This window comes from Phodopus roborovskii, unplaced genomic scaffold, assembly GCF_943737965.1.
Source record: "Phodopus roborovskii unplaced genomic scaffold, PHOROB, whole genome shotgun sequence".
NCBI lineage: Eukaryota > Metazoa > Chordata > Mammalia > Rodentia > Cricetidae > Phodopus > Phodopus roborovskii.
This window is the reverse complement of record NW_026126602.1, coordinates 5,466,999-5,490,425: the sequence shown is the minus strand read 5'-3', so window position 1 is coordinate 5,490,425 and position 23,427 is coordinate 5,466,999. Positions and strand designations below refer to the sequence as shown.

At 39.3% G+C, this 23,427-nt stretch overlaps 1 protein-coding gene across 1 annotated transcript in view; it reads left to right on the top strand.

Moving 5' to 3' along the window:
• The window catches only part of Apbb1ip (amyloid beta precursor protein binding family B member 1 interacting protein), a 105,635-nt gene that overhangs the window by 75,449 nt on the left and 6,759 nt on the right, over positions 1-23,427 (top strand). Inside the window, exons 8-11 of the mRNA XM_051205676.1 lie at positions 3,452-3,538; positions 6,893-7,036; positions 12,703-12,813; positions 22,757-22,855. Of these exons, the coding sequence (XP_051061633.1) occupies positions 3,452-3,538; positions 6,893-7,036; positions 12,703-12,813; positions 22,757-22,855 (441 nt within the window). The remainder of the gene's footprint in view (positions 1-3,451; positions 3,539-6,892; positions 7,037-12,702; positions 12,814-22,756; positions 22,856-23,427) is intronic.

The following is a 23,427-nucleotide window of genomic DNA, read 5'->3' as shown; positions in this document are numbered from 1 at the left end:
GTTACCTCCTCTTACTTGCCCTCTTATCCTCCACTCCATTTAATCTTCTCTCTTCTATTTGTCTATAACACTATATTCTATTTCCCCCATGGGCCCTAACCTGTGTTGGTATTCTGAAATAAATGCATCGATCCAAAGCTTAAAGGCTAACATTCCTATAAGACAGAAAACATACAGTGTTTGTCTTCATGGGTCTGGGTTACCTCACTCGGGACGACTGTTTCCAGTTCCATTTGTTTTTGTGCAGATTATACTCTTAAACAGCTGTGTAATAGCTCATTGCACAGGTGCACATGTTTTCATCATGCTCAGTTGACAGACACCTTGGGTATTTCCATTTCCTGGCTGTTAAGCACAGAGCACCCATGAACATGAATGAGCAAGTGTCTCTGTAGTGAGGTACAGAAACCTTTAGGTATATGCCCAAGAGTAATAGCTGGATTTTATGGTAGGTCTGTTCTCAGCTTTTTGAGGAATCCCCACATTTCCAGAATGGCCATACTCCAGCCAGCAGTGGATAAATGTTGCCCTTTCCCTGAATTCTCACCAGTGTGTGCTGTCATGTGTTTTTCCTGACCTTACCACATTTGGTCAAGAAGAAATCTCAAACTAGTTTTGATTTGCATTTTGCTGATGGCTGGGAATGTTGAACTTTTTTTTTTTTTTTAAATATTTATCAGATGTTAGTGTGTCATCTTTTGAGAACTCTGTTTTATTTCAAACCCTGTTTTATAATTGGGTTGTTTGATTTCTTGATGTTTAGTTTTTTGGGGTTGTTGTTTGCTTTGAGTAATTTGTATATTCTAGATACTAACCCTCTGCCAGATGTATAATTGGTTAAGATTTTTCCCATTCTGTAGGCTGCCTCTTTTCTTGAATGATGGTATCTTTTGCTATCCAGAAGTGTTACATTAGTTAATTGGTGGTCTTAATGGCTTTTAAGATAAGCTGCTGTTAAGTCTACACTTTTTTCTTCCTTTTTAATATTAATATTAATTTATTATTTTTATTTATGTGTGTGTGTGTGCATGTGCACACCTCAGGAGTTTGTGTGAGCCCTATCTATGTAGGTACCTTCTGACACCTGAGAGCAACAGATTCTCTAGAACTGCACTTACAGGTGGTTATAAGCTATCTGATATAGGTGCTATGAACTGAACCTGGAACTTCTGCAAATACAGTAAGCACTTTTAAGTGCTGAGCCATCTCTCCAGCCCCATCTTCCCCCCTCCCCACCTTTTAAAAAAATAATTATCCACTTCACTTTAATTGAGGAAACACCAGCTTAATAGAACATGCAAGCCTCAAAATAAAGTAACCATTCCAAATACTATAAGTTTAATAGGTGAACAAGTATTGAATGCAAATGAATGTACTAATAAAACGATAGTGTGACCACAGTCAGATGACAGTTCTCATTCCACTAGGCTAAGCAGTGTAATAATGGAGTCAAGAGAAGATAGCAATCCTGACCTTATAGGTAAACTCATGATCCATAAACAAAGGTCTTTTCCCGGGGACTTCATAGTCAATAGATTCAATCCAATGATTAGTTTAGAATCTGTATACAATTCAAATGATGACCCAGTTCAACATTAGCTTGTGTGTTAGTTAGGGTTTCTTTTGCGTAAAGAGACACCATGAACACAGCAGCTCTTACAAGAAAAACATTTAACTGAGGTTGCTCACTTACAGTTTCAGAGTCCATTATCTGATGTGGGATAATACTCTAGTACACTGTAAAGATTTGTCACTCGTACTGATTTAATAAAAGGTTGATAAGCAGTAGCCAGGCAGGAAGTATAGTGGGGCTACCAGACTACGAGAATTCTGGGAAGAGGAAGGCAGAGAGTGAGCCACAGCCAGACACAGGGAAAGCAAGATGAGAATACCTTACTGAGCAAAGGTACCAAGCCACATGACTAAACATAGATAATAACTGTGGGTTAGTTTAAGTTGTAAGAGTTTGTTAGTAATAACCCTGAGCAATAGGTCAAACAGTTTATAATTTATATAAGCCTCTGTGTGTTTATTTGGGACTAAAGGGCTATGGAACTGGGCAGGACAGAAACTTCTGTCTACAATTACCATTATGGTGGGGTGCATGGCAGTGTGTGCGCAGACAGACGTAGTGCTGGAGTAGCTATAAAGTCCTACATCTTACAGGCAACAGAAAGTCCACTGAGTGGCATCCTGAGCATAGGAAACCTCAAAGCCCGCCTCCACAGTGACACACTTCCTCCAGTAAGGCCACACCCACTTCAATAAAGCCATACCTCCTAATAGTGCCACTCACTATAAGATTATGGGGGCCAATTACATTAAAACTACCACACCTTGCTTTACTTTCTCTCTTACGACTAAGCAAATAGTGCAACTAATAGTAATAATAAGCCCTGAACAAACTGTAGGCTTCCAAGTTTACAGCAGTTTCTAACAGAAGAGGACATGCATCCTTAGGTACTGACTGCTACTTTATTTTAATGTTTATGAATAATGGTTAGTAAATGGCCATTCAAGGCCCATGACTATCTGGGATACAAGAATTAATAATAGGTAACTCATGCTCTCTACCATCCATGTAGGATAAATGATCTTTCTGTAGTCATTTATGTGGTTGTATTTAATTCAAAATAAAAGAAAGAAACTGCAGAGAATTTTGACATCACAGAACTTTAGTAGATCCACGGTTGAGATTCTCCAAATAGTCTGTAGGTGTATTTTCTCCTGCATGAAATATATGCTCTTGTTGGCATCTGTATGAGATAATACAGAGGACAGTTCCAAACAGACCCAGGAGATTTGGTCCACCTTGTGTTTGCCTGCCTTTTCCACAGTGTGGCCCTGCACACTTAGAACAAAAATGTTCTTGACCTTCTCAGCACCCATTTTTTTGATTCAGTCTTTTATAACTAACATGACAAACATCACGTACGAGGACCAGGTGTCCCACTCTTTAGCCTCTGACACTCCCTCTCACTATTGTCTCTAACACTCATGTCCTGCGTGGTACGAGAGTATGTCCTGACTTTCATCACCTGAAACAAACATTGAGCCCTAAGGCCTGAGGACTTTCACTCATTGACCAGAGTTGCTCTCCTGCTGAATTTAGACAAAGGTTCAAATTCAAACCCTGGGCTTCTCCTGAGTGCCCCTCAGCTGTCAGTATTTGACACAGAGGTTCATGACATACAGAAATTAACATTAAAATGGTTTCACACCCCTTGCTAATATTTTCTGTTCTGCTTTCTGGGAAGGAACGAAAATTCTGCTTGAGTCTGGGTGATACTGCAGCTGGTCGTGTTGCTTCCCTAATAGAGTTACTGCAGTTTTGTTTTGTTTATGTTCTTACATAGAAATGACTTCTCTCTCCAGCAAGATTGTGAGTTCCTTGCAGTATCCATTGTAATAATGAATAGTTGCTGATCTGATCTCTTAATGTTTTATCTAGAATTTCTACTTGGATAACAAGGGGAAAAAAGAAAACAAGGAAACCAATGAGAAAATGAATGCTAAAAACAAAGAATCATTACTTGAGGTAAGCTTCAGTTTGCAAAGTGTAATAAATGCAAAGGACATTTGCTGGATCTGTTCAATTATTTGCTCACACAACAATGGAAAATTCTGAAACACCCCATGAAATTGATTACATGCTAATTATTACCAAATGATAGTCATTTAAATAATTTAATGGCTTTTTTTTAGTCAACTGTAAGGAAGTACGACTTTAGACAAAATGGTTTGTTTTTATGAAATTGAATTAGTAATTCTTTCACTAAAAAGACATGAATCATCATAAAGCTCTCTGTGACGTGTTCATTCCACTATAGGAGGGCTCTATGGAATGAGAGGTATATGATTTCCAAAATCATGTACTGTAAGATTGCCAACTACTTCAAAGCGTGTATGTGGTGTGTGTGTGTGTGTGTGTGTGTGTGTGTGTGTGTGTGTGTGTGTGTGTCCATGTATTTGGGAACTTAATCTGGATGCTGATCAGTCTGTTTATATTCAGTTGTTATTGATGTGAATACCAGCAAAACATAGGAAACTTTAAAGAACTGTATTGCTATCTCATTTTTTGCTCTCATCTATTCGTCCCCCAACTCAATCTTCCTGGTTCCACATGTCCTCTTCTCCCCTTCTCTTTCTCCTAACTGTCTCTCCACTCTCCACTCACTGCCCCCCCACTCCCAATATGCTCAGGATATCTTGTTCCTTTCCCCTTCTGTGAGGGACCTTGTATGAATCTCTTAGGTTCCTCCTTATATCCTAGTTTCTCTGGTGGTGTGAATTATAGGCTGGTGAACCTTTGCTCTAGGTCTAAAATCCATATATGAGTGAGTACATGCCATGTTCCTCTTTTTGTGACTGGGTTACCTCACTCAGGATGGTTTCTTCAAGTTCCATCCATTTGCCTACGAATTTCAAGATTCCATTGCTTTTTCCGATGAGTAGTATTCCATTGTATAAATGTGCCACACCTTCTTTATCCATTCTTCAATTGATGGGCATCTAGGTTGCTTCCAGGTTCTTGCTATTGCAAATAATGCTGCTATGAACATAGTTGAATAAAAAGAGATACCATAATAGAGGGAACCATTATAGGTTTGAAAAGAAAACTGATACTAGAGAAATGTCCAGAGACCTACAAGGATGACGCCAACTAACAATCTGAGCAACAGTGGAAAGGCTACCTTATATGCCCTTCCCTGATAACAAGATTGATAACTAACTTATATGCCATCATAGAGCCCTCATCTAGTAGCTGATGGAAACAGAAGCAGACACCCACAGCTAAACACTGAGCCAAACTCCTGGAATCTAGTTGCAGAGAGGGAGGAGTGATAAGAGGGGTCAAGACCAGTCTACAGAAACCCACAGAGACAGCTGATTTGAACAAGGGGGAGCTCATGGACACCCAGACTGATAGCTGGGAAACCAGCATTGTACCAACTCAGACCCCCTGAACATTGGTCTCAGTTAGAAGGCCTGGGCAGTCTAAGGGACCTCTGACAATAGAACCAGGATGTATCCCTGGTGCACGAAAGATTTTGGGAGCACATTCCCCATGGAGGGATACTCCCTTAGCCTAGAGGCAGGAGGGAAGACCTAGACCCTACTCCAAATGACTTGACAGATTTTGATGATCCCTCCTGGAAGGCATCACCCTCCCTGTGGAGTCGTGGGAGGGGGACAGAATGGGGCTCAAGGGGCATGGGAGGGAGGGAGAGGGAACTAGGATTGATATGTAAAATAAGAAAAAATAATATATATGTATTAATATATACATATAAAAGAACTGTATTGCCTGAACTATGCCTCATATCTTTTGAATTATTAAAGCTATTTTTATATATTTCACAATATGCAATTACATATTGTTTTGTGTTTAATCACTGTGCTTTAATTATGTTCAATTTACAGCAATGAAAGCATATCTGCATATCAGATATTTACATTATGATTCATAACAGTAACAAAATTAGTTATGAAGTAGCAATGAAAATAATTTTATGGTGGGGGGTTCAACATAACATGAGGAACTATATTAAGGGTCTCAGCGTTAGGAAGGCTGAAAACCGTTGCCTTAGAATGATGAAAAAACACCAGGTGTCCCCAAATGTGAGGATAGGAAGGATTCTGAACATATCGGTGATGGTGGAGACCCATTCATGGAAATGAAACATTTTCCTGCCACAGCCATTTGTTTTAACCAATGAGTAGAAATTCCCTGTTCACAAGAGGACCCTTGCTTGTGTATGAATTGACATAGTTGCATGAATAGTCCTTGGGATTAGATTTCAAAACCATATATAGCTGAATGTGAATGAAAACACAAAACCTGTTATGTTATGGGAAGTTATAGATTGTCCTGTCATCTTTGGGCCAGAAATTCAAATAATCTTAATAGATGATTAACAAGCCAACTACTCCCTGAATCGGAGGGTCACTGGGAGAAATGTGCACAGAGCTGTTCTCCCAGATCTCCTGCACAGAGCTTTACTCTGAAGGATGAGAAATTACATTATTTTGCATTTATGAAACTATACTGAGAGTTATTAATATTAAAGGAAAGTAATAATTGAGTATACAATCAAAAAATAGACTAGTATGCAATTTATCTAATTTCTTTTAAAAAAAATATTGAGATTTACATATTTCCATGCAAGTTTTACATTTTGGAAATCTATACCTAGAAAACATGATTTTTTTTCCTGTTTATTATAGTATTAGTAATGTCCCTTATTATGTTTGAAAACATCCAATAATAAAATACTAATTTGGGGGATGAACAGATGTAAAAATAAATGATAAAAATCTTTTTAAAAAATAAAACAAAATACTATTATTGTAGAATTATATAATTTTACTACTTAATGGCAATAAAATATTGTAAATATTTATTCTCCCTTTTGGTTTGATTTTTGTTTTTGGGATAGTTTCATTGTATATGTCCTGTTTGCCTGGGACTTACTAACCCAGGCTGGCTTTATACTCATGGCAATTCTCCTGCCTCAGCCTCTCCAAGTGCTGGAATTATGGGCAGGAGCCACCATACCTGGTTAGTCTCCTGTAGAAAGGAATTTTTATGTTCCAACTTATCACAACATTAAAAGGCTTTATTGGATGCTTACCTCTACAATATAATAAGATTATACTCACAACCAAAATCCAACTATTTCTCCATTTTTACAAAAATAGGAACTGAGATTTAATGATCCACAGATTCAGAGCTCAGTGGCTAGAAACTCTTGACATGGATCCCAAGATCCTGCACCTTTGACACTAAGAAAATGTGTTCAATCAATTTCCAACAGAGTTGACTTAAAATGGGATTGTCCTTTAAATGTGAACAGAATGTATGTTTTATGCCTCTGAATTCCAATTTCAGGAAAGTTTCTGTGGCACATCCATCATCGTACCAGAACTTGAAGGAGCTCTTTATTTGAAAGAAGATGGAAAGAAGTCCTGGAAACGACGCTACTTTCTTCTGAGGGCTTCTGGAATTTATTATGTTCCCAAAGGAAAGACAAAGGTCAGTCAGTTTTTTCATTACTATAAGAAAACTCCCGAGATGATCAAATGTTTAAGAAGATATATTTGTTCCGCCCCTAAGGCTTAGGAGTCATTGCAGAGGATGGAGTAGAAAGATTGTGGGAACCAAAGGAACAGGGAGTTTGCTGTGAGGCTGTGTCTTCCAGGAATATCGAAAGCTACACCCATCAAGTCTCACCAACACAGCTGCATAAATGTGAGCTGAACAAGGACAACAATAGGGGCTGGAGAAATGGTTCAGAGGTTAAGGGCACTGACTGCTCTTCTAGAAGACATAGGTTCAATTTCCAGCACATACATAACAGCTCACAACTGTCTATAACTACAGTTCCAAGGGATCTGACACCCTCACGCAGACATAAATGCAGGGGAAACGCCAATGCATATAAAAAGGAATATTTTTTTAAAAGGACAATAGACATTCTAATGTGGACAGGGGAAAGCCCAGGAAGCTTCAACCCTATGCAAAGAACTACAGCAAATAGGAATGCTGAAAGTGGGAGAAACAATCTTCCCCAGGGAAAAGCATAACAATTCGTTATCCAGGACCAAATGGTCAGCCCTGAAACCCTAATGGAAGTAATATTACACAAACTGAGAATGTTGTATTTAGAAATACATATGTGTATGTACGTGTGTGTGTGTGTGTGTGCATGTATTTCAATTAAAGAAAAAGAGACCATGAATTTGAAAGTGAGTATGGGTATGTGAGAAGGTTTGGAGAGAAAGAAAGGGAAGGGAGAAAATGATGTAATTACAATCTCAAAAGTTAAATAAAGTAATTTTTCTAAAGACAAGTTTATTTTGGCTCAGTTTTGGAAATCAACCTATTGTTCTGAGCTTGTGGCAAGGCATTTCCTCATAGGGAGGGAAATGGCAGAGGAAGGCATTCTCATGGCAGAAGCAAAAGGAGAAGCCAGAGTCCCAGAGCTCCTTCTGGGAACACCCAACCAGCCCCAGCTCCTGATGTCTCTACCGCCTCCCAGTGGTGTCTTAGCATATGGCCCTGTGGGGACCATTCCCAGTCCAAACTACCACAGTCACAAGGGAAGATGGTAACAAAGTGAAAAGTCAAAATGGCACTTATGTGAGGACACATCTCAGGAGGGTGAGACACAGAAATACTTCAGGAGGAGACAATCTCAGATACATCCTGGTCCCACGAATTATGCAGTACTACAAAATCTACACAAATATATGTCCCACAATATGAAATTATTGAAGTAGATTTGAGTTCCCTATAACTTTCTCCTGAATATTAAAATTAAATTTTATGTTTTAAAGCCTTGGGCTATCAAGATGGCCCAGCAGGTAAAGTCACCTCCTATCAACCCTGACCTACTGTATTCTGAAAAGCATTGTCCTTCATATTAATCCCCTTGTTCTGAAGTCATTATGATCAAACTTATTTTACCTAAAATCTCAGTGGTGTTACAAGTCTTGAGATCTACATTGGATTTTAAATCTTATATCTGAATAGTCAAATTGTTCTCAGAGGCACATTGAATCCATTATGCTTCTTAGTTTATCAGAGCATCTTAGATGCCATTTAAGCTTTACTTGGCAAGCTGGGATTATTGGCTTGAATCTACAAACATAGCAAATTGTTATTCTAAATCTAATTTTAACAGTGGCTCTGACCTATACTCTTGGCTGACACTTTTCTTGAGAGTTAGGACAGTTCATTTTGTTCACCTTTAAAAGCTTTAGAATATACTCCTGTCTAGGGTAAGCCGAATGTAGGGCTTTGCCAAATGACATGTTTCTGCGTTGCAGATTTCCTCTACTAAAGTTTGTCCCTCCTCCCCAAGCAGGTGACATCACTAGTGAGGCAGCCTCACTATCTCTGTGGCCATTGTGGGTAACTCCTGATGCGAGGCCGATGTTGCCCCACTTAGCCATTTTACTCTGGTGTGAATCTTAGACCTGATGCTTCCTACCTCTGCTACCTTTGCTCCAGTCCCACACTGGACAACGTGACATTGTCCCACAGATGATGTGTTTTGTTTCACAGCATATATGTCCTAGGCAGTTAAACATATGATATATATCTAAGCTGAGGATGGACAGTTCACTGAATGATGCAAGCTGCATTCACCTTAGAGTTGGGCAGCTTCTCTCATTGTTGCCAAGAACACTGGATGGAGGTCAGAGGAAAGTCAGAAGTACAGTCATTGGATGGAGGTCACAGGAAAGCCAGAAGTACAGCATTAGATGGAGGTCAGAGGAAAGTCAGAAGTATAGTCATTGGATGGAGGTCACAGAAAAATCAGAAGTACAGCATTGGATGGAGGTCAGGAAAGTCAGAAGTACAGTCATTGGATGGAGGTCAGGAAAGTCAGTATAGCATTGGATGGAGGTCACAGAAGTCAGAAGTACATACAGCATTGGATGGAGGTCAGAGGAAAGTCAGAAGTACAGCATTGGATGGAGGTCAGAGGAAAGTCAGAAGTACAGCATTGGATGGAGGTCAGAGGAAAGTCAGAAGTATATACAGCATTGGATGGAGGTCAGAGGAAAGTCAGAAGTATATACAGCATTGGATGGAGGTCACAGAAAAGTCAGAAGTACAGTCATTGGATGGAGGTCAGAGGAAAGTCAGAAGTACAGCATTGGATGGAGGTCAGGAAAGTCAGTACAGCATTGGATGGAGGTCAGGAAAGTCAGAAATACAGTCACTGGAAAAGAGACAAAAGCACATTGTTCACAACTGGCGTGCTTGTCTCCACAATAGAAGACACTCACCTGGAAAGTGACTGTGGCCAAACAAACCGGCCAATGAAGAAATCGTTTTGCTTTATGCAAATGAAGCATAACTCAAGATTCTGTGCAGAACAGGAGTGACAAGGGTAAAAAAATAGTTATAAACAAAAATGATGAATATTACATAAACTAGAAACTTTTACAAAGGAACTAGTCTTATCGATCTAAAAAACACTACAGTTACATTCTTTTTACTTAAAGACAGGCTGCAAAATTAATTGGAAAGAAATGCTATCTCCAAATAGACTCCCCCAAAAAACTGTGAAGAACATTGTCCTAAAGTTCTGTCTCTTGGAGATTAAACAATAGACTACAATGAAAAGAAAGCAGTTATAAATAAACAGATCAACAAAGAGCCAACTAGTATAGGGAATTTAAAGCCAAAATTCTACAGAATTCAAGATAATAAATATTATTGACATAATTGTACACCCATTTTTAAAGCTTTCCACTCCAGCCAATGAGCCAACTCAAATCCTAGTTTAATTGGGCTGTGTTTAGAAAAACTACTCTAAAACCATAAAAGAAAACATGAGTTGATATTTTCATAATTCTAGTGCACAATGACATTTCTAAATCAAAAATAAATTCAAAATTACAAAGGAGAAAATTGACAGTGTCTACTAGGTAAAGTTGTTTTAAATTCCTTATGGATGAAGAGACCAAGCAAGACTTGAAGGACAAGCTACACCGTCAGACATTTGCAACAGTATTACCAAATGTAACTGTCCATCATATGTAAAGACTTCAACAAATCAAAAAGAAAAAGATAAGCATGTGCAAGAAAAATGGCAAAGCTTATTAAGTAAGGATTCCTAGGAAACAATATCAAAATTAGCTTAGTGAAAGCTTCTCCATCTTACCAGTAAGTTAATAGATATTACTCCCTTCCTTGAGATTGATAAAATCAGTAGTATTGACAATGTTGGTGGGAGAGGGTAAGAAATGGGGACATGCTTGGGACTGAAGAGCTGGACTGTAGAATGATACAGCCAAGTTGAGAATGATTTACCAAGTCCTGTGCTGTGTAAGGGGATGCGGATGCATGCCCCTTTGGACAGACAGCAGCTGTACCTTTGGTGATTTATCCACAGAAATATTTACTCATATACACAATATTTTCATAATAGCAAAAGCTGGATTAATCTCTGAGCAACTACAGTACAGTAGTTCAATAGTTTGATCTATGCAATGGAATATTGTGCAGAAAGAAAGTGCCAGATAGCCAGTCGTGTGTCTTGTGGAAATTAGTAACTGTGTCCTAACAAGGACAGAAATGAGTTCAGGAAGCAGGGTTTGCGGTTGTCTCATGAGATTTAAATGTTTTAATGTGTTTTATTAGTTTTTGAGACTTTCATACAATCATATTCACCTCCCTTCCATTAACTCCTCTCAGATATCCTCCCTTCTCTACCCAACCAAGATTCTGTCCTTTTCTTTGTTTTAATTCATGAGTCCAATTTCAGTTGCCAAATACTGAAACTGACCATCCACTGGGGTGGATCGACCCACCAGGTGTTACACTCTTAAAAAAAAAAAAAAAAACTGACCCTCCCTCCCTCCCTCAGCAGTTTTATGCCATTTCCCACCCCATGCTGGGATTTTTTTGTCTGGCTTCAGCTTGTGCGGGTCTTGAGCACAATGTCACAACTGCTGTGGGTTTGTATGTGCAACTGCCCTGCTAAGTCCAGAGAACAGTTTAGTCACCCACTGCCTTTGGCTCTTACAGTCCTTATGTTGAGGTTGGAATAGAGAACTTCCCTGGCATGCACAAAGACTTGGGTTCCATCCTCATTGAGAAAAAAAAATATATGCATAGATATGTGTATATATGTGCATATGTGTGTATATATGCATAATATGTATACAGAAGTATATATATACAGGTATAATGGGATTCATCTATGCCTAAACCTGTAGATAGGATAGATAGATAGATAGATAGATAGATAGATAGATAGATAGATAGGTAGATAGATAGATAGAATGAAAGGAAAATATACTCAAGAATAAGAACATTTAGGAGTCTATCAGTGTATTTTATTCCTAAGGAGGAATAAAAGCAGAACGAGGGAAAAGCTGATAAAAAGAGAATTGTACTGTAGAAATTTAAATTGTGGTGATGTATGTGATTTTTGTCATTAAAACTTCAATCCCCCCCAAAAAAATAAAAGAAAAATGTCCTGCTATGCATAAAGGAGCGAGTTCTCCCAAATGGTGTAACATTCCCAACCTGTATTCTTTACTCAGTAACTAGGTGGGGGTTCTAGAACACATGAGAAAGGACAACGCAAATAGTGGAACAAATGTGTAATCGAAGTGAAACCAGATATGTAGATTAGAGATTGCCATTTTCACAACACATCTTATCCACAGAGGAGAGGTCCCTGTTTCCATGGCAACCCTGCCAGCCCAAGGAGAAAGCATGAACGAGCATGGAGTGTGTGCTAATTTACTGAGCATCGAATTTAGCTCTCATTCTTCATCCTGGGGGTGGGGGGTGGGACTTGATTTTATTTCCTAATGGTCAGTCAATCACAAGCCCTGTCGCTGACTTCAAATAGCAAAGTCACAGTGAAGTTTCCAACAGTGGTCACCTTGTCACGACTGCATCAGTAGCAACAGCTCATGCTCAGTCCGTTCTGGCTCCCAGAGTTCACAGCAGATGCTAAGGCAGCAGTGGCATCTTTCATCCCATTGTAGGACAGACACTGGTTGTCTGCTATCTTTTATGTAGGACTGTGTACAGAACATGTTTGTATATTATCTTAAAACTCCTTATTTTATCTACTGAAATGGAACCCTCTGTTGCAGCACCAAGATGAATCTGTGGAAGCTAGTAAATATCATCTCAGAGAGATTTTATTTTCCCCTGTCTTTTAGACATCCCGAGATCTGGCATGTTTTATACAGTTTGAAAATGTTAACATTTACTATGGGATCCAGTGTAAACTGAAATACAAAGCACCCACTGACCACTGCTTTGTTCTAAAGGTATGTCATGAGTTACTGATTTAGACTTCTAAGACATGTCAATTATTAGTTGCTTTTATGGAAAAATGGTAAATGTTATTTCATAAATTTTAAGCATGGTGTTGTAAAAATGTGTTTGGTTTTAAACCAAAATAATGACGTGCTGTGATATCTATCAACTTATTGTGTCCCTCAAAGCCTGCTGCCTGATCCTAAAAGTTTAAATCTGCCTGGGCCTTTATCAGTTCTAGAAATGTAGTTCCATGTTTTTAGTAAATTAATTAATTTAAAATTCCATTAATAAAACAACCAGTTTTCAATTCTTTACTTATTATATTCTTGTTCCTCTGTACAAAGTTCTTTGAAATTATCTTGCCAATGTTTCCTTGGGAAAAATCATACAAAGAAGATTTTTAAAACTTAAAAAGAATTACCCAGGTTGTAAAACCTTTTTTTAAGTCTCACATATCCCAGGCTGGCCTCAGAGTGGCTGTGTAGTCAAGGCTGGCCTAGGGACCTGCTTCTCTTGCTTTCACCTTCCAAGTGCTTGGACTACAGGGGGCGCCCCCATGCCAGCTTTAGGTTTTGAAACTTTTAAGGGGGCATACTGTCAGAAGGAAATACATACTATCTGAGATTTTGATTCAGCTTACATGTTTCAAGTTAGAATCCCAGGCCACTCAGGTGGTTATTTTATAACTACACTTGATGTATTGAGTGTCTTCTGGCCTCCAGAGCTTGGGCTTAAGCTTGGGCTTAAGACCAAGGTTAAGTTTGTTTGCATTTGTTCTTAGTCTAATATAATAATTCAGCCAAGTCAATCATATTCAATAATTTTGTCTCCATCCACAGTTACCGTCGCTTATTATAATCATATAATTGCCTGGAATTCTTGGCTTCATTATGGACTCAATATTATGTGCCTTTTATTTAGACATCCTGGTCTTGCCATTAATATGCACCCATTTTTAGTAATTTATCTATAATGTTAACAATAATGAACCCCATGCCAGCCTAGTCAGCATGACACTTCCCCCGTGATTCTCACCTGGGACCTTTTGATTCCTGGTAGATATTTGCTGATTTCCAGAGACATTCTAATATTCATAACTTGGGACAGAGACCAGGTACTACTTATTGGAATCTAGTAGAAGCCAAAGCCATTAGATATCACTGTTGCACAAAACAAGCCTGTACCAAAGAATGACTTGGCCTCAAATACTGACATTGCTACTGTTGAGAAATCCTGTTCTCATTAGGTATCACCCAGAACCATGGCTGTAAGGGACTAAAGCAAAGCAGAGGGCTAGATTCATTCATTCAGTCATGCATTCAGTACTTATTGAATGGCAGCTATCTTCTGAGTGAATTACAGGTGCAGAGAACACAGAAGTAAACTAAATGTACAATAATCTCTATTCCCATTGAGTTTATGGTCAGTATGAGGGATTGGCCATGAAGAAAAAATTGTAATGTGTTGTCAGTTGACAATACAGCTGGAAAATCAATACAGAGCAGGGTAAGGGACAGAGCCTACTGGAGCTGGGGCCAGTGTTCCCTTGGGTGTAGTAGTCAGAAAAAGATAATAACATTTGACAAAAGACATAAATGAAACAAGAAGGCAATTGGAACTGAAAGGGAAAACACTCCAGGAGTGAGACCCTTAAGTGCAAAGCTCTTCAGGCCGCACTCTGTTTAAGTTAGGAGAAGAGTATCCTGCCTCCTTCCAAGTTTGTACATCTGTACCTGTTGCTTATGTTGAAAGGACAGTGAGAATAATGGCAAACAGTTACAAAGCATTTCATTAATGAATACAGAACTTGAGTTCTGAGTGGCTAAGTCAGGATGAGAGCCCAGCAGTGTGGCCCTCTTCCTCCTGACTTTTAGTGATGGTGTAGCCCAGAATGGCTGCCAACAACCTGGGGGCTTCCCTTGTTCTCACAGACCTCCTCAGGTGAGGCTGGGTTCTTGACTTGGCTGCAGATAGAATTTTAGGATGAACCTGCTTGAAGTAGAGTTGGGGTTTATTTATAAGAAATATTAGTATACAGTTATGTAACATAAACATTTCTGGCCCTGCAGGGTCCCACTGCCCTTGAGTCCCAAATAAACACACGGATGCTATTTAGTTATAAAAACGTTTGGCCGGTGGCTTCTAATTGGCTAGCCCTCTCTAAATTATTAACCCATATCCATTAATCTATGTATTGCCACGAGGCTGTGGCTTACCCATAATCTGGCTTGTTACTCCTTCAGCAGCATGGCATCTCTGTGTATCCAATTCACTCTGCCTCTCTTTCCCAGAATTCTCCTTGTCTCCTAGACCTGCCTATCTTCCTGCCTTATCTGATTTGTTTGCATCAGTGTAGGGACTCCAGAGATAGGGCTTTTCCTTACAGTGGGTGGAAGAATCCAAATGGTTTTCTGTATGAATTTTATTCTCTCACCTTTGGAATAATTGTTGCTAATCATTCCCAAAAAGTTACTGCAAGCTCTCTGCCAGTATTCATTATCTTTCCATAAGGAGGAAATTTCCTTATTAGTTTAAGGTACTATACTTTCTGCTGGGTGCCTTCCTGTCAGTTAATGAAGTCTTAATTTTTCTTTTTAAATCAAATCAAAAATCTTTTCTGTATATGTTTTTAATTTTTTATTTTGTTTATGTGGTGGAAATATCCATTCTAATATGATATCTTCCCTCTGCATCAAAATCACTGACGGGTATTCCCTAGATGATAATATAACCAGAATGCAATTGAGCTTTGGATCCACACAGTCTACATGTGCCTCTGGTATACTTTTTTCTACCCATTCTAATACTTTTTCAGTTTCAGCTGATGATATTCTTGGACTATTTAAGTCCTTGTCCCCTTTTATGATCTTTTTCAAATAATTTAGATCATGTCCTTCTACCCCAATAATAGTCTGTAGCTGGGGAATCTCTCCTAGAAATTTCTGAAGATCATTAAAAGTCTGATATTGATCCCTCTTGATCTGTACTTTCTGTGGTCTAATTTTTGTAGACCTATTTTATATCCCAAATAATTGATAGGATCTCTCTTTGTATTTTTGGGAGGGCAATTTGGGAGGTAAAGTTTTCTTTACTTTCTCAAACATTTGTCCTAATGTCTCTGCCTTAGAATCAGCCAACAATCTATCATTCATATAATGGTAAATTATAGATTGTGGAAACTGTTTACAAATATTTCCAATGGTTTTTGCACAAAATATCGACACAGGATGGGGTTATTTAACATTCCCTGTGGAAAGACCTTTCATTGATATCTCTCGACTGGCTGAAAATCATTGAAAGTAGGCACTGTGAAAGCAAATTTTTCCTTATTTCTTTCTTGTAAAGGTATAGTGAAGAAACAATCTTTTAAATAAATAACTATAATAGGCCATTCTTTAGGTATCAGAGAAGGCAAGGATTGCTAGAAAGAGTCTCTCAATGAAGTGATAAGACACACTCCAATGGCTGTGGCTTCTCAAAGATGGCTCTCATGATATATCTTAAGGGTTGCTAAGAAACCTTTTCTCTTTTTTTAGTAAGTGAGAGTATAGAGTAGCTCCAAAGGTACCTTGGTATGGGATTACATCTCACATCAGCCACAAAAATTGCACAAAGCAGTTAAAACATGTCTTTTATTGTAAATGGGGTTTCTGCTACAATTCCTAGAAAACTGCAGGTTTATGGCCAAGAACAGAGGAGAGGTCATATACGCTTGGCCTTGAGTGTGTTTGAGTATAATCCTTACCATACTAGTGCTCTCTCTGAGAATTCATATTCCTAGCCACAGTTCTAGCTACTACCTGTATGCAAAATATTCCCAATCTGTGGTAATGCGTTCACCTTCTCTCACCTGTCATGATTGCAAATTGAACAGGTGCTTCATCCATCACCTCAGGGGCCCAAGATCTTCTCCACCCTTACAGATCCCCTCTTTCAGCAATCCCTCCCAAATATAATGATATCTTGATACCTTAACCCCTGCAGTAGTTTCCCATTCACTCCTTCACTAACATACCACTAACTAATTGACTTAAAACAAGAGATATAGTGCTTTTGTGTTTTAAAAATCATAATGGGGTTGGGCAAAGAGCACTTGCTATGCAAGCCTAATAACCTGAGTTCAGTATCTGGAACCATGGTGTCAGGAGGGAACTGATTCCCATCAGTTGCCCTCTGACCCACACACACACACACACACACACACACACACACACACACACACACACACACACACACACAAATAGCTAGAGCCTGACATGATGACTGCCAACACTAAGGAGTCTGAGGCAGAAGAATCACAAGTTCAAAGCCATCCTAGGCAACTGAGACTCTGTCTCAAAAAGAAACAAAGAAAAAAGCTGAGTTATTTGCAGAGAAGTCTAAGGACATCTGTTCTGTGTCTTTTCTTTGAGTTCTGGAAGTTTCCAGCTGTCTTTGTATTCCTTGTCTTACAGCTACATGATGCCAGTACCCTTGAGCATCAGGGCTTGGTCATCTTCACTGTGTATATCTGTGTCCATTTCTTCTCCTCTTCTGGTAAGGAAGGAGATTCACAGGATTCAGTATGAACTTGTCAAAACTGATGATATCTAGAAACACACCATACACTGGGGTGGGGTGGCATATCTTTTACAGCAGTCACAGTCTGTAAGAGCCATCTGCTATAGCTATGAACAGAGACAACCCTCAAACCCCTTCATCTGCCACGTCTCATCTGATCCTTGGGGCAGAAGTCATTCAAATTTTGTACCAATGTCTCCCATTTGTCACCGCTGTTTTAAAATGCCCAATAGTCCCCATATCCTAGAAACAGCCCAGCCTCAGATAAGGCCCAAGAGAACAACTCCTTTCCACCTTAGAGTCTGCCTCTTTCCAAACCTTCCATAGGATTTATTGACATTCCCCAAACATTCTGACACTCATTCAAAAAGTCTTTTCAGCCTTTTTCAAACTTTTATTACAAAATCAGAAAATAATCACATATTTTTTCACATTTGTCTCCCCCTGCCATCATTTCCCAGTTACAACGTGAGCTATCTGTTTATATTCCCAAGGGTTATATTTGTCAGTTCCCAGGAGCTGAACAAAAGGTGATTTTATTCTACCTTTAATTCTGATATTACCTTTAGCCCGAGACAAGCTGTTTAAACTTGTCCCGTGCCCTTTTTGCTCATTTTGTAAGCTTAAAAGATGTTAGGATCCCTTTTAGCAAGAACATTCAGTGATGGCCTTGATCTGACATGCTGTGCCACACCCTTTTAAAAGCATCTCTCGTTCAAGATCAGGGACAACAAGATCATGAGGAACATTCTGGCCAGTGGCATTGATCCAGTGTTTTCTTTAAGCTCTTTTGCAAGTGATTTCTTATCCAAAGGAAGTGAGCCCTAGGTGAGATGACCAGAGCCAGCCAGCATTGTGACAGACTCTGAGACTTCGTCTGAAGCATTTCCAAATTGTGAACTTGGTCTCCACCAGCTAACTCTCCTAAGAACCACAAAGTTGGAGGATTGGGAAGAATGTAGAGGTCCTTTTTTGTGTGTGGGTCAAAAAGCCATCTGATTTCAGGGTATAAGCATACTTTACTGTATTTAGGTGAACAACATACTTAACAAATAGTTTATTGCAATGCTTAAGTGGAATGGGCACCTTTACACAAATAAATAATCAGTGCATTTCATTGTAAACACAGTCTGCAGACTGCTTCTGAGAACTTGACTCATAGGATATGCACCAAAACCAAAAGTAAATAAAATATTTACTAATAATAAGTCCAAGGTGGCAATATCAAATTTCTAAATGTTACAGAAGAGAAAATTAGGCATTTTCTTTTTCATTATGTATTTGTTTACATATTTCCATATCTATGTAAATATACGTGCATGGATGTATGCAAGTACAAACAGAGGTCAGAAGAGTGCATCTGGTATTTTCTTCTAGGACTTTCTGCCTATTCCATTAAGACAGGGTCTTTTCCCAAACATGGGCCTCATTTCTCGGCTAGGCTGGAAGACAGTAAACCCCAGCTATCCTCGGTCTCTGCCCTCTTGTGGAGCTGGGGGCGGGGCAGGTGTTTGTGGGGATGTCCAGGTTGTTATATGAGTGCTGGGGTCCAGGTGCTGGTCATCAGGACTGTGGTGCAAGCCCTATTAATTGTTAGCCACTGCTCTCACACCTGGTGCTTTCCAAAAAGAACTTAAATATTAATTGCTGACAAGACCACCGCCCCTCTCACATGTTAATCGGAAGGACAACTCTGCTGTAGGTCAGGCAGCTGTGGTTCAGATGACGAAAAACAAGCACTTTGATTTGGTTTTGCAGATGTCTTTGTTGAGAATGTTGCAGGCATTTATGGAATGTCACATTCCAGCTCCCAAGTGTCTGACTCATATTTTTAACAATCTGGCCTTTAGGTCAATTAATGCAATAAATCCTTTTTTGCTACTGGACCACACAACTTGACTTGATTGATATTTCCAATTTTAAGGTCCTCAGAGAGCATAATCATTATAGTAACGTTTACAGTACTAAAAGTCAACACTGCGAAATCTTTGAGCAACCTTTGAACACAAGAACAAAGCAGTGTGCATCAGCCATCGGAAAGTGTTTGCCGCCACCTCCTGGCCCACCTGGAGAACTACAGCAACAATCCGAGTATTGTAGGCGCTGGCTTTCAGGCCAGCTGATGCAAATTCTAAGGGCTAAAAAGGCCTATGAGTTTCTCAGTTGCCATGAAAGACCACAGACAGGCAGACAGGAGTTCTTTGTGTTTTCTGGGTTCATTTTTGGGTTTTGTTTGTTTGCTTGCTTTTCCTGAAGTATCTTTAAAATCTGTTTTGGTTTTTTGTTTTTGTTTTGTTTTTTTCTTCAGTGGCTCAGTATAAATTCAAAAATTCTAGGGGATCAAGAGACATATAGGGAGCTCTCAAACCATCAGTTTTTATCATTTTTAAGGCCAGAAATAACTAAATTCCCAAGCTTTTACAGTCTATATGTGTCTTGTGGAGGGTGGGTGTGGTGGAGTCGAGAAGAGGGGTAAGCAGGTAAACATAATGCTAGGAGTCAGAAGGCCCAAGGCAACCAGTCCATTTGCTTTCCCTCATATTCCAGCTGAAATTTAAAGGCACAGTGCCCTGTTCTCAGATCACCTTTGAAGATTGCCACTTTCCTGAAGGTTGAGGGGTATGATGAATGCAAGAATAGAGGTTTGTGCAGCGCCTTAGAGAGGAACTGGGGCTTCACTCCTTTTCTGCACATGGCAGCTAGAGGTAGATTCTCCCAGATCTGCTGGCTTCTCTGATCTTTAATACCACTCCTGGCAAAATTAGCAAGCCTCTCTGAAGAGAGAGAGAGAGAGAGAGACAGAGAGAGAGATTTTAGTTGGTACTTTTTATACAATGAAATTTAATGAAAGTTATAATTACCCATATAGATGGGCATGATGCACATTTCAGACCTCAGGTTTAGTTGCCAGCCTGGTACCCTGTGGTGTCAATATTTCAGATACAATAATAAGTGCTATGCTTATTTGTTCCTTTCAGCAATTATTTTTACATCTAGACTGCAGTTCTACCAAATGCAGGCATGGAATAAGGGTTACAAATAGGTTTTCCCTGCTGGCCTGGACCCAACGTGGCCAGCCCCAAATAACACACACAGAGTCTGTATTAGATATAATTCTGTTGGCCTGTTACTTGTTTCTTATCAGCTAGCTCTATCTTAATTATTAACCCATTTCTATTAATCTAAGTATTTCCATGGTCTTATCTGTCATTTCTAGAGTTTATATATTATCCTTCTGTGGTCTTTGATGGAGTTGAAGACAGATAGTTATGGTTATAGTTTTCCTTAGTTAGGATTAAAGATTACATATAGGACTTTAGACTCAAAAAGATAGGATAGATGATGAAATATTTTCTTTAACTCTTGCTAAATGTTAATGGACTAAATATTATTAACTGTAATTCTTATTTGATAATTGCTGTGTGATATATTTTGCTATGCTAAGGTTTAAACCCTTCTTTTTTATTTTAGACAGAAAAGAGGAGATGATGGGAGATGTCATTCTGCAAATATGTTTCTCTTATTGGTTAATGAATAAAGCACTGTTGGCCAATAGGAAAGGAAGATAGGAGGGACTAGGAGACAAGGAGGAAAGAGGAAGTAGTAAGGAGGAGTCTGGAGAGACTGGAGAGAGCAGAACCACCAGCCCCCTCTCTCCGGTAAGACCATGTGGAAGTACTTAGATTAATAGAAATGGGTTAATAATTAAGACAGAGCTAGCCGATAAGAAACAAGTAACAGGCCAACAGCATTATATCAAATACAGAGTCTCAATGTGTTAATTGGGACTGGCACCGCCGTGGGTTCAGACCGGCGGGGAAAAACCTTACTCCTTACAAATAAGTACCATAGATCTCCAGCAATAAATAAGACAGGTGAAGTTCCCATCCAATAGAAAGTTCATTCAGAGCCAAACCAAAACAGAAGCCACAAGGACTAGGGAATTGAGAGCTGCAGGGAATCTCTCCTTTGTGTCTAACACATCATTGTTCCCTTGTGAGCTCCCAGGGCCTGTATAACCCCTGTACACACACACACTCACACACTGTATATGTATATGTATATGTATATGACCCCTGCACACACACCCTATATAATCCTATGCACATACACACTCTGTATAACTTCGGTACACACAACGTTACAAGAAGTTTTCCCTCCAGCCTGGTCCCACAGCCCCATCAGCCCCAAATAACACCAGAGACGCTGTATTAGATATAAATCTGTTGGCCTGTATACTAGCATTTCTTATTGGCTAGCTCTGTCTTAAATATTAACCCATTTCTCTTAATCTAAGTGTTTCCATGTGGTCTTATCTTACCAGAGAGAGGCTCTGGAGATCTTCTCTCAAGTCCCTATACCTTGACTCTTCTCTACTACATCTCCCAGAATCCTCCTTGTCTCCTAGTCCCACCTATCTTGCCTTTCTATTTGCCGAAGGTACTTTATTCATTAACCAATAAGAGAAACATATTTACAGAATGACATCTCCCATCACACACCCCCATCTAACCCCTGTACAACACACCCTATATAACCCATGTACACACGAACACACATGCAACACACACACACAATATATATATATATGTATGTATGTATATGTACCCCTGTACAGACACACACACACACACTATATAACCATTGTACACATACACACACACACACACACACTGCCTGTTAAAGATGTACCCATGTGGATGTGAGATCATTGTTAGGAAAGAGAGATCATTGCAAAACTCTTGAATTCTCACTAAAAGAAATAACCCCTGAGCTAAATTTGGGGGTGTGGGAAATAAGACAATAATTTTTATAAGCATTAGTATTGTGACATAAAATGTCTATTAGGTAAGATCCTTTAGCTGATAGAGAAGCAACTTATCTTCCAATGAGGGAAGATATGAAGGATTCCAGTATTTAAAATAGAGAAATAAAGTTATTACTGGCATACATTGTAAGAAATACTGCTGGGGGATGAACACACGCTAGGCAAATGTGCCACCACCACTGAACTACATGCCTAGCCTTTTTGGTACCTTTTACTTTTGAGACAAGGTCTCGTTACATTTCTCAAGCAGATCTCAACCTGGCAGTACTTCCTCAGCCTCCACAGTAGCTGAGGTTGCAGGTTGCAGTTTAACAGTTTTCAAAAGCACCTACAGCTAGGTGTGCTCACCTGTAATCTAAGCTGTTGTGAAGGCTGAGGTGGGAGGATCATGAGTTCAAGGCCAGCTTCAGAATGACACCTGTATCTTCCTGATCCTAAAACTGCTGCCAGTAATTTTTGCAACCATCTCAATAAATCATAATTTGTCAGAGTTATTTTGAAAAGTGCTTTAAGCTCTTAATAAATTGAATCTATTAATTGTCTTCAAATCTGCTTCTTTGTAGCATCCTCAAATCCAGAAGGAATCTCAGTATATCAAATATCTCTGCTGTGATGATGCAAGAACTCTCACACAGTGGGTTATGGGGATAAGGATTGCCAAGGTGAGTGTTCACTCGGCTTCAAATGGTCTTAGGTTAGCCAATGACGAGCTTGCTTACTAGGGCCAGCATTTGCCACCCCTGGGTACAGATGTTGCCTCATCTACTTGTTTCCCCATGCCCCCAGTAAGCAGAGTCATTCGCCTACTATTGTATAGCATTGACTATACAAACACACACCTGTCCAGTGACCTGAGAATGAGCGTTAACTTTCAAACAGACTTTTCAGATTCACAGAGAACTGCAAACACAGTGTGCAATAAAGGAACTTGAGATTTGGCCACAGGCGTGTACCTCAGTGGTAGAGCACTTGCCTAGCATGTGTGAGGCCGAGTTTGGTCCCACCATAAAAAGAAAGCTTGTAAAGGAACATGGTTAACTTCACAAAATAGTTACATCAAAGTTTGTGATCAGAATGTTGTGGCTAGCCCTATCCTCTGATGTGTAGATGGGAGAATTCGCTACTTCTGGTAATCTAGAAAAAATTTTAACATGTGAAAGGGTAATCATTGAACTATACTCCCTAAAAGGCAACTGGAACCAGAAGAATGATGGCACTGTTTTCAATATACACG